The 16,752-nt window shown below is 38.2% G+C and overlaps 1 protein-coding gene across 9 annotated transcripts in view; it reads left to right on the top strand.

Moving 5' to 3' along the window:
- Window positions 1–16,752, top strand: part of elavl4 (ELAV like neuron-specific RNA binding protein 4) — a 99,677-nt gene that overhangs the window by 29,530 nt on the left and 53,395 nt on the right. For 6 of the 9 annotated variants that reach the window (XM_038281093.1, XM_038281095.1, XM_038281091.1 and 3 more), the window contains 2 exons: window positions 9,192–9,278; window positions 15,503–15,749. In XM_038281093.1, the coding sequence (XP_038137021.1) occupies window positions 9,192–9,278; window positions 15,503–15,749 (334 nt within the window). The remainder of the gene's footprint in view (window positions 1–9,191; window positions 9,279–15,502; window positions 15,750–16,752) is intronic. The other 3 variants (XM_038281096.1, XM_038281099.1, XM_038281100.1) reach the window with 1 other exon arrangement.

Here is a 16,752-nt window from a genome sequence, read left to right on the forward strand (position 1 = left end):
TCTGTTGCTGAGTCAAGAACACTCAGAGATAGCTTTCACAATCAATGGGATGCTTAAAAGCAGAGATGCAGAATCTATTTTACATGTTGGGACTTTTAGGGTTATCTTCTCTAAGAAACTAAGACAGTCAGTGAGAGAAAGATCCTTGCTCTGTTTTATACTTCTGAGATAACAACTTCTGTCACGCAACTTGGTTTAGAATGATCACATTGCAAAGTACTTTTGGAGACTTACTTACTCACACTGTTTTCTAAAAGGAATATTAAACTTGGTAATCTTTTAGTCCTTGCTGTAAAAGAATACTATAACATCATTTTACATCAAATCTTTCCCCTAAAACATATAAAGTATTAATGGCCAGCAATAAAGATTTTAAATCTTTTAAGATTTTAAATGCTGTAGAAACTCTATAGCCTTAAAGTCCAAACCTGCTTAAATTATTTGCCACATCATCACTCCAAAGAAGAGGATGATTTTGAAGTGTTTTGGCACAGGAAGGGAATTAACGTACAGCTTGTTGCACTGCTGGCAAAGCATTTGCTTTCTCTGCAGCTACATGTAGTTTTGACTTATTCATTGCCTCTATCAATTTATTAACTCATTAAGACAGATGACGGACGGCTGTCCTTTTCCCCTTGCAGCTATTAGATTATTTAAGCTCCGGTTCAGAGGCAAACCAATAAGCAGATTATATAGACACACAAATGCACAAACAAACATACACTCACACAGTACCCAAGGCTGTGAAATGAATTCTTGAGTACAATGGTCAGCTAATGTCTATGTGCTGCAGCTTATGCCTTTGCTGCAGGGCAGACACACATGTGCACGCTCACCAACAGAGACACAATCAGGATGTGTCTGATGGTGGAGCAGTTATTAGATTAGGTAGAGCTCTGCTTCTGCTAAGCAGCCAGATATGTGCCCCTACAGAACCCTTGTTCTCCAAAGAACTGCTGGGGAATAGGCATTGTTCTTATCGTATACCTTCAGGCTGTTTAGAGCTTTTTCTGAAATACCTGGTTCTTCATATCCAATATTACCACTTCCAGCCTCAAAGCAGTTTTAATTAGAACTCCTACTCTGTGCTATACTAAAAATTGGAGTTAGATGTTTCTGATTTGCCTCTATAACCTTTAAGGATTTTCTTTGCCTGCAAGCAAATAAGTAAAACGGCAGCCTTTAAGTAAAGTGCTGATGTTTTGCAGTTGGTTGGAAAAGCATTATACTGCTGACTTGTTTATGCCTAACCAAAAACATACATCTAGTGTAGGTGTATTTTCCTAAAGCTAGGATCCAGCTTCACTCTTATGCTGTTTGCCTGCACAGGTGCACAGCCCCATTCCCCTGGATGCCGTTTGTGGAAGCGGTGTCCTCTGTCATGACACACAGTGCTGCTGACTCAGTCAGGTCAGCCTGCCTCGCACTACTGGCCTCACAGTATGTTTTCATACATCCTACACCTTGTGTCCTACTCTATAAGTAAAAGCAACTTCAGCGCAAACAGAAATGGGCACAGGAGAAAAGTGCTAGCTGTTCATTTAAAGCACTGGTCATTTAAACTAATTCAGTTACAGCAACTGTATCTTCATGTAGTTTTAACAAATGCATGTTATGTATTGTGATTTCTGGAAAAAAAATTAGCCTTGATTCATATTAAAACAAAATAAAGTCATTATTTGCAAACAATCAGTAAAACTGTCCCAGAATTTAGGATCTGCCTATTTTCATTGCTTTTTTAAAATCTTACTAGTAATAATATTAAGACAATAACAAACTGAGACAAGTCCAATGTGTTGTTTAGAAAACAGCATTAATGATATTGCAAAATTATTCATGTTTTGTGTTAAATTTTTTTAATAGCAGACCATAAAAAGGCTTAAATACACATCGATTTTTTACACTGGCTCTTATTATAAATCTCGTTGAAATAACAGAAAAATCGTAAATGCGTTTTGATACATAAAGAGGGATCATTTTAAAATTCCTTAATTTTCTGCTGACTAGTTCTATTTAAACTATTTCCTTTGTCAAGGAATCTAAGCAGTAATTCAGATTAAAAATTGAATTGGTCCAAATTTGACCTTGAACAAAACCATAAAAATAAAAATGTTCTACCCATCATTTAAAGGAGCAAAAAGTAGAGTAATATATTATCTTGCCCACAAACCCGAATAACATTTTCCTCCTAAAAATACCTAAAAATTATATGTTTATGCAGGTAAAATGTTATCCCTTGCTCTAGCATGTATTTTTACTAGGTTTGGCTGCAAAGTTTTTTAGTTGATAGAAAACCATCATTTAAAGCACTATTTAAAATATGATAATACAAATGTAAATTTCTCAAAATAAATCTAAGAAATGATTAATGTATTCTGATGGTTTTCCTAATTCCAACAAGTGTTTATTTTAGATGAAATGGTCTTAAATCATAAAATCAGCTTGGGTCGAACTGCAGAAGCCCTTATTCTAATTATTTAATATTGCATTGGAAATTTTGTAGCAATATATCCACATTTTGTCTTCCATCCTCCCTCTGTTGCTTTCTATTTTGATTTAAATGAACAGGAATGTAGAGCTAGTATCTGTTATGGGTTATTTCTGTCAGTTGTGAGCATCAACTTTGTAAATGTTTCAAAATAAAGCTACATATACTGCACTTTTACTTTTACGACATTTAAAATATAATTTTTATTTTTTTTTTTTACTTAAATTGACCTTTTGAATATTGTTATTATAAGCATTGACACTGATTGTGGTACATCTCCTTTATATTGGCTTTATATCGTGCAGCTCTTGTTAGATACGATCATTATTAAGACCTTATCAACATTTAGGTTTAATTAGAGAGAGGAAAGCTCGGAATGGGACAATGGTTTAGCCTCTTTAATCCACAAAATGTCCTTAGTGCCTTGGCCGATCACAGCCATTCGTCACACCCTGGGATTACAACAGGACAGACACTGATTCGCAGGAAAGACATTTTACTGATTCGGCTTGAGCTGGAAGTCGAGGTGCAAGCTGCAGTGGCAAGAAGTGAGACAAAGGCTGGCAAGCTGTTGATGGGGATTTGATGTCTGAGAGTAGAGATGGCGCCACAGCTGACAGTTGGATCAGGAATTAGGAGTAAAGAGGGGAGATCTTGGGACTGCTACTGGCACAGGAGTTAAGCTAGAGGAACAGTGATGAGGACAAGGCCAGGGCTGGAGGGCTCGGGGACAGGGATCGGGCTGACGGGCGACGCTAGGCCATCCGTTCCAAGGCCCAGTCTCTCGTGCTCCAGGCTCCGTCCAAACGACCAGGCAGGTGTCCAGCTGATCTCACACCCCCACAGGGGAGGAACTGCAGAGCACCAGTCACTGGAGCTGCACAAATTGAAGTGTCATCTCTAGAGTCAAGATGCTCACCAATTTTCTGCCTGCGTTGGTGCAGAGTTGGGATTCAGCCAATGGACAAATGGCTCCAGTTCCGCCTACAGTTTGGCTGAGTAATGGAGGCTTTAATATGTGTGTGTTACAGACATAATGTGGCTCTTAACTATATATGCACATATATAGTTACAGGTCATTGTGCTTAACGCATCAGATCTTTTTTTTTTATTTTAGACTGCCCACGAAGGAATGTCAGTTTTAGTTTTTATCATGGGGAGAAAACTTGCATCAGCCATTAAAATTTCATCAGCCACAATTCTTTTCACTATATTTTATTATTTTAATATTTGTCTTGCTTACAAGGAAAATAGAAAAATTACCTACATATCTTTATTAAAACTGATCAGTTGTTTGTCCTACATTTTTTGGAATGATTTTACGTTAGAATAAGTAATGCTGGCCATTTTGCGTTTGTGCTGTTTTATATCTATAAAGATCATTTCCTTCTTGATGCCTCAACTCAACAGCATACAGTTGGGAGAATTGCCTACATGATACCATAAATACTAAGAATCCCAGACATGATGATTTGAAGCATTTTTATGGCATTAAATTGATACCACATGGGGAGCAGAGCCAAAATGAATAGCAATAGTGTTGAAGGATGATATAACTTGATTATAATATTTGAGTTTTTAAGCTGTAAAATTGGTTTATAACAATTTATTTCCATATTTCAAAGAAACATATTACTTAACCCAAAAACTGTAACTCAAATAGTGTTTTAAGGACGTGTAGGAGATGGGTTGTTAGCAGGTGAAAAAAGGAAGAAGGAACAACACTGCAATACGTAGGTATGAAATTGAGGTGTGTGAAAGGTTGAGCCATGCATGTTACTTACACATACTGATGCTTGTGGGAGCCTGCTGATAATACCTCTGGGTAAATTTACCCATTTGCCAGTTTGAACCGCCCACTGCTTCCTCATTCTAGTTCACACCTGTTAACAGATGAGTTCCTACTCGTGTGTGATTTAATTTAAAAGGCATTTATTTTCTGAGGATTTTATGTAATACTTGATTGTTCAGGATTCTGGATTCTCATTGAAAAAATTTTACACTTCTTAAAAAACCTGTAATTGAACCAGATAAACTAAGCAACCTCCTGGGTATGACTTTGCTACAAAACCACATTAACAGTAAGAGGTAATCAGATTACAAACAATTCTTTTGAGATTGAATTAAGTGGATGGATGCAGAAAGAAAAGTTTCCAAAAGTATAAAATAGAAAGGTTAACAATGTTTAGCAGCTGCTACTTACCTCCTGCATTCCTCTCATAGGTCTTCCCTTTATGTGACCTACCTCTTTATTTCCTTTATAAACTCCTATTTATCATCTTTTTCCTTTCTTCTTTCCTTGTGCTCTGACGTAGCACCTTTTGCACTCCTTTCCTTTCACCTTCCCATATATCTTTCCTTACTTGTGTCCTTACTCTATTCTATCTGTTGTTTCTTTCCTTTGATCAATGTAAACTGCATCCCTTTCTTTGATCTTTCATACATCCCAGTGTCTTCCCTTAATTCTTTGTCTTTTCTTCTTAATTCACTGTTTCATCCTTTCTTTCTTCCAGTTTGCTTGTCCCAGGTTTCATATTTACAGATTATCCCCTGTAAAATTATCTGCCATAAATTCATAGTCAACACTTGTAGTTCATATTTTAAAATTGAAGCATTACGATTCGTTTAATCTGAAGTTTAGACAGCTATAAATTTTCTACAGGCAGAACATTTTTTGTACACTGATAAATTTGACTTCTGTTAGCATTTCAAATGTAACAGACCACTATCTATTATGACCTTTGACCTCGCACAAGCGTGCGCCCATTACCATGAGACTACAAGGGACTCTGAGAAAGCTGCATTGATCCGGATGAACGACTAAAGCATCACAAAAAAGAAAAGAGAAATAGAAGAGAGTAGGAAGAGGGGAAAAACAAGTCAAGCCAAAGTTAAATGAAAAATTGCTTACATACACGTCTTGCACGGTCTGGAACATTTATTATTCTGAGTCACACAGGGAGAAAAGAGGTGGAGGAGAGTAGAAGAAGAGAAGAATCCATTTGGTAAAGTAGATGCAGATCGATGGGAGTGGAGGCAGGCAGGCCAGAGAGCGTCACAGGAGAAGCGTGTGTTTTTGTCAGTACCTGTGATGTGTGAGTGGCTGCTTGCGTGCATGAGGCGTCCCAGATTACTTTTCCTGATTGATCCAGCCCAGCATCCGTCTGACCCGCAGGACATTTCAGAGGCTCGGAAGAGGCTGTTGGAGGTGGAGCGATGGTGAGATCGAGAGACGGCCCGGAAGAAAGGGAGAGGAGAGAGAAATATAAAAATCAATAGCGCAGAGAGCATTACACGCAACCCAACCGGCAGAGGAACTGAGATAGTAAAGTCATATTAATCTCTTTGTGTCTCAGTTGGTTTGATAGGAACTGCAATTCAGAGTCACTAAAGAAGGCCAGGTGACAAGTTTTGGGGTGCAGAGAAAGGGGGACATGTGCTTTCTCTGCAATTGATTTAGGGTCAGGATTTAATTAAAAGCAGAGGAAAAATGATGGATATTACCTAAGATGATAAAACAAAGTCTATTAACACAGATCAGTTGAATACTGGCTTCATTTTGTAGCTTCAGGGCAGTTTGTCTATCTGTGAAGTGATCCTGCATCACAACTTCTGCTCTGCAGTCTCCCCAGCCTCCATCTATCCTAGCCAAGGCAGGGTAAATTGATTGTCTAAGCTCTGTATGAGTAAGGGAGAGAGGGAAGCTTGCATCAGGCCAGCAATAATAAAATGGCAGTTTTATTGACTAAAAGCAGACGAGGAGTGACATCGCTGACCATACTGGTTGGAAGGAAAGCAGAATTCCTCTCAACTATGATCATGTTAAATTTCAGTCTAAATGTGCTCCAGGTGACTTTGCGTGATGCTTTTGAAAATTGAATTTTTTTTTTCAAATATTACAGAAAAGCAAATGCTCCTTCTCTCTAGGCAGAGAAGGTTTCTCCTATTTTGACTGCAGTGCCCAGATCCCACTGGCAGGAAGCCCAGGGAGACAGGAAGCACTTTTGTGCCATCAAATATTAATGACGTTATAGAGTGTATTGATTATATAATAACTTTTTTCAGCATCTGAGAGCCGACTGAAATGTATTCCCTAAATAATTGAAAATGTATCCATGAGCGGTTTTTCATCTCAGTGGTTGGCTGGTGTAATTGTACTGCAGATTCTATCTGAAGCAGCACATGTGTGTTGTGTCATAAACCTAAGGATAGTGAGCATAAGAAAGAAGTGTGTGAGTGTGTATGTGTCACCTGTAATTTTTTTGTTTTAATCAAATATTTCAACACATTGTATCCAAAGATGGTGAAAATGACATGCACAGACATAAGCTCACCCTTTAAGAAACATAAGCTTCATTTTTCTGACATTTTGTACCCCTGCTCTACATCAGATGTTGGAAATGAGACCCATATGCATCTGCTTGCTGCTTTCTATATGTTTATCATCGCATTTTTAACATACAGCCAAAACTCTGCTCTGTCTGCTGGCTGCAGCACGCCACTCAGTATGTAAAGTGATGGCTTTGCAGAGTGGGTGAAAATTGTGTTTGATGTTTCACCTCTGCCTAACATTTCCTTTTTTCAGGGTAGCTTATCAATCTTACATTTAATGTATAAGATAAATCATACATACACATGAATTTTCCTTTGGTGCCATAAATTTTCTCCTGATTTAAGGAATGTTGGCCAGTTATGCTGTACTGTATTTATTGGCTTTAAATTCAGATCAGGCAGGACATGTTAGCCCCTTGGGATTTAAGTGTAAATGCCATCGTTTACACTGAACTCCATCATTTGGTAATTTGTAAACCTACAATTTAAATATACATTCTACACACCACTGTAATTAAAAAAGGAGACCAGAATAAACAATCAAATCTTTTTTCGTTTCTAATATTACCTGTAGTCTTTAAAACTGAATTAATGAACACATTGAAATATTCAGCTCATGTCTGCTGCTGTGTAGTGTAATCACCTTTAATGGCCATTTCCTTGCATTTTCTTTTAAGTCACATCTCGCAGAAAAAGCCACGGTCTACTAAGACCTTTTGAAGAGCCAGAGGGATCTCGCCGTCAAAAGAGATCAGTCAGGCGAAAGGTAGAAGTCATTAGATATAATACTGAACACAGTGTACACAGTCATAATCAAGTGATGCAACAGTGGCATTAGCAGTATGCCAAGGATGTCCCCTGAAGTCACATGAAAAGTTGAGATAAAAACTAGATTTTTCTTGGCTAGACATGGTTGCGTGGCATTTGTGAAGGATAAGTAAAATATCCGTCATATCTTTAGGTAGGGGGGCTATAATAAATTTGGCAAACAATTAAAGTTCAGCTAAACTAATGAGAAAACCTTTATCTACAAGATGATTGTGAAATGCTCTATTAAGAAAATACCCTCACAATCTAAAGTATTTGGATTGATTTTGGAAAGAAGACTAGGCATATATTGCCATGCATGCTGATAGAGCCCCCACCTGAAAAGACTATTGGCTCTTATAAAATCAAAGGAAACCTCACACAATATTTAAGAGTGACCTGGTCGCTTGATGTGGTTTTAGCTCACATAGGAACCAGACAATGGAAAAGCTTTGAAAATATTTATTCTGTCTCTTTCCGTTGTAACAGAGGTGTGTGGATTATTTTTTTTCAATTGTAAGTCTCTTGTGCACCAAAAACAAAACATGTGAAATTTAAACAAATTTAAATCTTCACAACCATTTTGTCCCAATCAATTTTCTCTCCAACCCAATATCGACAGTTATCCTTTGACCCTCACCACATTAAAACTAGAGGTGGCTTGGATGATTTGTCTTTATGGTAATGCCAAAAATATCTCAATATTTACCTCCACCTGTCAGCTGGGAAGCGTCTTGTCTTCCTTTCTACCTTGACCTCTCCGCCCCTTCCCATCCCCTTCCCTCCTCTCTAACTGACAGTTCATTCTCATTTAGACCTCCATTATGCATTCCTGCCTTAGTTTACAAGACACATTGACAACAGAACATGTACAGACTCCGTCTCCTCTCTCCCACTCCTGCCTTCCCTGCCTTTGAACAATTGGAAGTGTCTTCCCTGTTATTCAACCCTTGCCTTTTTATTCGTCCTCCCAGCTGATTCCTCACTCCCGCTCCTCGTCTCTCTGAAGGAGTAAATGAAGGCAGAGGTCATACCTCCTTTTTTCCTCCCCTCTCGCTAAATTGGCTCTTGCAGCTTCCATAGCTAGCTATGGGCGTTTAAGCTCCTCTTCACTCTGGAAAGCCAGTGAACGCAGTTCCTGCTCATTTGTGGAGCTTCTGTCTCTTCAACCAGGGGCTTGTTTACCCTCAGAGAACAAGAGGGAAGCCCTCATTATAAACCCCAACCAAGGTCATTGCAGTCACAACACTAATCCGAAAGCTTCAATAAACACATTTAGCAGCAGTAATTTTAAAAATGTACTAAAAAAATGTCTTCCTCATTCTCATTTCCATTTTCATTCCTATAAAACATGCTCCTGAGCTAAATGTCTTTGTTGTAGTTTTACTGGTGACTATGAAGATACAACAGTGTATAAAGAAATGCAACATCCTTAACACCCTCACCACCCCCCACCCCCCTCCTTCCTCTTCCCAATCCCACCATAACCCTAAACTTTGCAAAATAAGTGTATGATGTTGACGGCGGGCTGTGCGTCCCTCCCTCCCTGTGCTCCGCTCCATAGGGGACGACAGAGACACAGTGGCGTCAGGCAGAGCTCCCACAGCTCCAGGGCTGGGCAGAGAAGGGATTGCTGACACAGCCAAAGATGGTAAGGAGACTATTTCTGCCAAATGGATGGCCCAGCCATTTTATACACTCATGAAGTGATATGATCTGATATTTAACTGTGTACATATCTGGGCACTGGTTGGGGATGCTGCTGACTGAGACAGTTGGAACTGCTACAGAGATTGATGGACAAGGCTTTAGAGTGAAAGAAGCAGAGAGGATTGCTGCCAGAAGAAGCTATTTCTGCTGCTGGTGTTTTCATCATTTGTACTTATTTGAAGGGGTTCAGTAGATAACAGCACTTATTTTTCTTGATTTTAATAACATCTGCATTGAAATTTTAATTCATAGCTTTATATTAATGCTTTAGCAGTTAAACTTATTCACACAGGTCTGCCGTGATTTATAAGAGAGTCATTTCTTCCTATAAAACACGTAGAAACCAAATCAAGTTTTTACCTAACTTTCTCTGCATTCTCTTCCTGGTTTTTAGCACTCAAGTACTTTTTAAACCTTTGTCTGTATTATGTTTCTCCTATTCACAGTTTTTTAAAGCTTTGACTAAACTGCTGTGCATTTGTAATTGAAGGTCTTTTTATTTTCAAAGAGCAGAAAAACAAACAGATTTGTAAATATTCAATCTCACACAGCGCTGTTCAGATCTATCTTCCAGAAATAAAAGTACACAGCACAACTACAAATCTACCAATATATGGCCTTTCACATAGCTGACAATCTGAGAAAAGAGGGTGTTAAAAGAAATAGCCAGAGGGATTCATGGTAATTGTGGAGGAGCTGCAGAGATGCAGAACATCAGTAACACAATTTGCCAACAGGTTATCTAGACGTCGCTCTCTGTTAAGATAAAAAATTACTAGGTGTCATGGAGGTAACCTTGGCATCGACAACCAGCCCATATTAAATCATGCTTTGGCAGCATCATGCTGTCAGAACAGAGACATAACAGAGAAGCTACTGTAGTCAGAGTTTATAGGTTAGTCTTTTTAAATGACAGTAGAGTCAGGGCGTACAGGTGGAGCAGTGGTTACCCATTTACGGAGGCCTTAGTCCTGGACTTGGCTGACCCGGGTTCGAATCTGACCTGTGATCCTTTACCGCATGTCTCTCAGCCCTCTCTCATACCCCCTTTCCTGTCAGCCTACTGTCAAAAAAATGACCCGCTAGTGCCGTAAAAACTCAAAAAAAAAGTGACAGGACAGTCCTATTAGAAGAGCAACAGCCCTAAACAGACAGACAGAGGTACATTAAAATTAATTTAAAAAAGCATTTAGATGTGTTAGAATTACCCAATCAAAGTCTTAACATTAAAACAAATGAAAACTTTTAGCAGAATTTATATTACGTGTAAAGGAAAGAAATTTTACTTGTACATGTGCAGAGCCTGTAGGGATATAGCCCCTTGTAGACTTGGAGCTGAAATTGCACCAAAATGTTATTCTATTGCCTCCATGTCACAGATGGTTTATTACATAAATTCCCCATAAAATACAATGACATGTGGTGGTTTTAAAGAATACAATGTAAAATATTGAAAGTAGAAATCCATAAAAGGTCTTTAAACTCAAGGCCTGTTTAGTTTTAAGCATGGTTTATTTTTTTAAGATGATGCTTTTAGGGTGATACAAAAAGTATTGTCAAATTTTGATATAAAGTTATATTGAAAAATATTAGGTCACCCTTGTTTTTTGTTGTTGTTCATTTTTATATATCTTTAGAGCAAAAAATAGAAGAAAACAAAGGATGTCTTATAATACTTTTTCTAGCAGCTACTTACTTTTACATGTGCTGCTTGTCCCATGCAGGCCTTGAATTATAACTTCTAGGAATAAAGCTCCAAGAGGGCTGTGTTTGTGCACAGTCAGCAAGACATAGATGCAACGAATTGTGTCTCCAGCACCAGGCTCCACAGTGGGAGAGCAGAGGCAGCTGGAGTGTTCACAACCAACATGAAGTGGACCACTGAGCAGCACCAACGCTGGTGGGCAGGGATGAGGAGAGCAACATAATTGGCTGCTGAGACTCGGCAGGTCCCTGTTAATTAGAGGCAGCCATTTTGGTGTAAAAACTCCTCAGAATATGTCCCATTGAGTTGAAAGTCTCTCTGACAGAATGGTGCTCAGCAGGGAATGTAAACAGATTTAATAAGGCCCTCTCCAATCGACTCTGTTATGGCTACAGTAGACGCCATTCTCCCCTCCCTCTTCGTCTTTCTCAGCCTGTCTCAGTATCTCTGTTGTGGCAGAGCGGTGAGTGAGCAGGGAAGGATACTGTCAAAAGAACAATTTGCACGCAGCGCTCATCTTAAGAGCTTTTAGACATTTCCCTGTCTGTTTGTTTTCTGCTGTGGTCCTGAGCCATTGTTCCCTCGCTGTATGCGTGTGCTGCCTTTTGAGTGCATGGTCTTCCACTCACTGCTAATGCATGGAAAACCTTTGCTTGCCTTTGTGTATTTGGAAGAGGAAGCAGAGATGAGGCATAGACTGATGGCAGAAAAACTATCCTCACTTTAAAATTGTTCTACAAATCAGGGAGAAGATGGATATTCTACCTCCTAGTCAGTAAAATTGCTGATGGAGGTATTTTGGGGAGATGGATCTGGCAGAGTTAAAACAGACCCTCAGCTTTTTAACATGCATTTTTAGGGTTATATTGTTAATAGAAAACAAGACAAAGATTTACAATAGGTTCTTATCCATCCATTTTCCATCATGCTTATCCAAGGTGGGGTCGCGAGGGGTGCTGGTGCCCATCTCCAGCTGTCTACGGGCGAGAGGCGGGGTACAACCTGGAGAGGTTGCCAGTTCCAAACCAGCAATGAGGAACTGCAGAGGGGGTTTATATATGGAGACCAGAACAAAGGATGGGATAATGAGCTTAATATGGAGCAGGTGTGAATAGAACTATCTAGAGGGGAGCCAAAGGGAAAGGAAACATTCACAAGGGGGCAACAGAGAGTAACCCTGACAGTAATATTTGGATGGATGGATGGATGGATGGATGGATGGATGGATGGATGGATGGATGGATGGATGGATGGATGGATGGATGGATGGATGGATGGATGGATGGATGGATGGATGGATGGATGGATGATTGGATGGTCAGTTGTCAGCAGACAGTCAGTAACAGGGAAAATTCATAAAACTAATAAAAACTATAAAACCATAAAACTAACTAATTGCTAATAAAGATAGGTGTTTGTGGAAATTAGGTGGAAGGCATACATGTGGTTTAAAAAGTGCTCACAAAATACAAGAAGAGCACAAACTGTTTGGGGCTCATAAGGTGTTGGTATAACTGGAAGACAAGAGATATTAGCGTCTTATATGAGCAAAGGAGAAAAGATGTCTGCTCAGAGGTCAATTTTTTTTTCCTTCTCCAGTGAAATTTTTATTCCCTTTTATTTTAAAACCAATGTCCCAGACTAGATGGAAAGTTAAAAGGGAACAGGCTCCATGCTGTCTGTGTTGTAGTGTGAAGCTAACAGATTTAGTGAAGATTTGTGAATGATATCATCTGTTTGTTTTTCTTGGTCTGCTGTGTTTTCTCAAATTCAAAGGCAGAATAGGTGTCTCTCAAGGAGTTTCCCTCTTCCTCCACTGCCTGACCGTCAGATACTTGGGTTAATGAGAATGTATCACTGTGTTTGATTAATATCTATCAATTCTGAAGAGAGGTAATGGAGTATTGTCCAAACGAAAATGAGAAACCAGACGCAGCAACGCAGATGATTTGAAGGGAGCTATTAAGCTTCATTTGCTTCCTGAAAGCCTCAGAAGAACCTCCATGCCATGCTGCATTAATGCTGTAATGCATGAGGAGGCAGCTCTGACCGAGTTCTGGGTGCAGTTATTCTACAGTTCAGGTCATACTTCTCATTTCCTTCCTCAAAATCCCGTTTGTTTGTCTTATGGAAGATTCTAAGTTTCTTTAAAACTGAATTTGGGGTTATCATCAGCTGTAAATAATAATTAAGAGGATCATAACCACATTTGAGATGCATTACCATGTTTTTAACAAAACCTGTTTTAAATATGAGTTGAGATAGAATTAATACAATGCATTAACTGTATATGAAATACCCTTTTTTGTTGTACTTACAGATCTTAAACACCTCAGAATTCCTGTCTATTAAATCACATAGTCTGATGTAAAATTAATTGCATCATGTATACATGCATGGACAAAAGGGAGGCGATTAAAACCAACACTGTAGGTGTGTGATTGTTTTTTTTTTTTTTTTTTGCTTTCCTCTTAAAAACTATTTCTGGAGTTAGAAAGAAATTTTTAAGTTGCGCTTTGAGCTATATTATTAGAACACAGGCCCCGCCTTTTGATAATCCAGAAATAGAGAGAAGCAGGACTTGTCGTTTCTCCTTTGCTAAAACCAGCCTGCTTCCACATGCAGCCTTTCTGCTCGTACTTAGGGATAGGTAAAAATAGAACGAAAGCTGAATCTTGGAAAAATGTAATGGAAGAGAGCTGAGAGATTAGAGGATGTTTGCATCGTTGCTCTTTGGTCTCATATTGTTGGGTAATTAGATGCTTTTGCTCTTCTGTCACAAGACATGATTACACCTTGTTCTAGATTTATTTTTCATGATTTTTGGTGCAGAATCACCACCAATACAGTCCAACAGAGGAACACAGGATTGAAAACCTTTAGTGAAAATAGTCTCCATTCTGGGTTATGCATGAGTTGATATGTCTCATAAAACTCTGTTTGTGGTTTCTCTAAAAGTTGAACTAAACAAAAAAATTTATTTTTTTTTTTCAGAAGAAAGCAAAGTGGAAACCACAAACATTTGACTCTCGCGACCGTAGTCACTCTATAAAACCCTTTTATGCAAAGATGCTCAGTAAGAAGCCCCCTATACCAATATGCAAACCTCCCTCTGTCACAGCAGCAGCATCAGCGAACAGGCTGGAAGCTGGAGGGCGGCCCCTGTTGCCATCCTCTCCTGCAGTCCTCAGCAGCCATCAGAACTATCAAAAGATTAAGACGGATTATTACCTGTTTAGATTCTTTGTGTCAGCTGTGTTGATGAATGTTTGGAGATATTAAATGTGTTTGCAGCATCATTATGGTATTTTTTACTGTATATTTATACACAGAAGGACACTTTTATACAATCCAATAAGTTATTTAGATTTCTTACTAAAGACTCCATTTATTAGCATTAAAATTGATGGGTTCCAAGTTATAAATATTATAAAGGATGACTATATATGACACTGTAATGTGCATGATATTGAAATGCATGCACATGCCATAGATATTTTTTACATTTTTGGGGCTTTTTTTAAAATCAATTATCACTTGATCTTCTTTAAACTGCCTTCTAAGTAGGTGTTTTTAAATGAATAACAAGTATTAAATTTTTGCTTTTGAATTAGAGAAATAGAATGAGACCTAAATTTAGGTGTCAGCTTCAAGAATTAAAAAACAATCTGAATGCACTTCAGCTACAAACTATTTGCCAGTGATCACAGCCTCCTTATGCGTTAACAGATGAAACCTGTCTTATATAAACCTCTAACTAGCACCTGGTGTTCCTTTTTTGGGTTTGAAGTGTGAAGTGTTGCCATGCCAAGATTTACAGAGCTTTAGAAAAGCTTTAGGGAATATCATCTATGAAAGTAATCTTTCTACTTGAAATAAAATCACCTTTTGGGAAAAATAGGTAGATTCAGGCAAAGAACAGAAGATACCAGCGTTTATCCAGCTAAAAACTCTGTAGAGCGGCAGAAAATGCTGCATCCATACAGGAAATACTGCTGCTGTTATGTAAAATTAATGCAACCTTAGAAAAAAATGTCAGGAACAATACTGAACTGTAGTTTGGAGCTACATACTACATCCAAGAACTTTCTTATCAATGTATTATATATAACTTAGGCAGATAGTCATCAGTTTAACAGAATAATGTCTGAGGCATTTAAAATAACATTGGCCTAGCTTTTAAATTTGGCAGTTAAATCGTGGAAGATCAAGTGTTTTTGGTTTTCCTTTTCCATTTTACTGGAAATCTGTGTGGGGGTCATTTCGTAAAAAAAAAACATATACATTTTATGTACATTTTTTGTTGTATTTAGATGGTTGCATAGTCTTTTTGTGTCTGAAACGTAAACGCATTAATATTATGAATGTCATCTTTTTCCATCTCTTTCTTATACACTGTCCTTTCTCTCTGATAAACATCTCCCCATCTTCTCTTTTCTCCTCCTGCTTTTTCCTTGCAGATCATCAGTAACATGGAGGCTCCAGTGACAAACGGCCCCAGCGGTGGAGGCAACACAGCCAACGGCCCGAACACCAACAGCCGTGGCTGCCCCTCACCAATGCAGACCGGTCCAACAAACGACGACAGCAAGACGAACCTCATAGTAAACTACCTGCCTCAGAACATGACCCAGGAGGAGTTCCGCAGCCTGTTTGGTAGCATCGGTGAAATCGAGTCCTGCAAGCTAGTTCGTGATAAGATCACAGGTATGAAAATAATAAAGAAAAGCACACAATTACATTTTAACTTAGGTCCTTCAAATAGCAGATCTGAAGCTTTAAATTTGTAAAAACACTCATTTTAATAAATAATATTTAGCCATTTGTAGGTAAATGTTTAGAAATGAATTGTAAGCAAATATAGGTACTTGTTAACTCTTAGTTTATCAGTACATGGGAATGCTGTGTATATATCAAATTTACTGCGTAAACATAATATCATCCTTTTATGATATAATCTATTGCTAACACTAACAGGGTCACCTGTTTATTTAGATCTAACGATTCTATCCTAAAACATGTGGATCCTCTTAAATATTATATCTTTTCAGAAGGTAAGGAATTATGATATAAAGAATAAGGGGTGCTTTAGCTGGGAAAATAAAGAAATTAGCTGCCATGGATGCATTTATTTCATCAGCATTTATAAAATCCTGCCAGCTGATGTTAGAAGTAGAGCCTCTGCAGAGTATGACATGCAAAACCCACATGGCAGCTGCAGCAAAATTCTTAATATGTTTTGAATTTGTGAATGAAGTTCTTCAGCATTACTGATACAGGTTGCAATGTGTTTGGTCACATAAAAACAAAGTTTGAAAGGTCTGCGTTAAAGTTTATTTTAATAGATAATTTCATTATCTTGAGTCTCTTTACATTCTGTATGCAGAAAATATATATTAATGATGAAGATTGATATCACTTACAGATTTTTTCAAAATAACTGCAACAGTTTAAATCATGAGTACTCATATGGCAGTCCTGTGTCTTTACAGTTACTTCTTGGCAATTGCTGAGCTTCATAAATGCTTCTTTATTTTTTTATTCCACTCTTAGGTAACTTTAGATGTATACATTGTAAAGCATTTGATGTGAATTAAGCTAAACAGCCTATAATTTTCTGCATTGCTTTGTTCCCTTATCCCCTTTATTCACCTTTTTGATAATAGTTTTATTTTAGAGCAATGTCTCGAAAGACAATTTTTAAAAAAAG

The sequence above is a fragment of the Cyprinodon tularosa genome, unplaced genomic scaffold, assembly GCF_016077235.1.
Source record: "Cyprinodon tularosa strain WSP-4 unplaced genomic scaffold, ASM1607723v1 ctg167, whole genome shotgun sequence".
Lineage (NCBI taxonomy): Eukaryota > Metazoa > Chordata > Actinopteri > Cyprinodontiformes > Cyprinodontidae > Cyprinodon > Cyprinodon tularosa.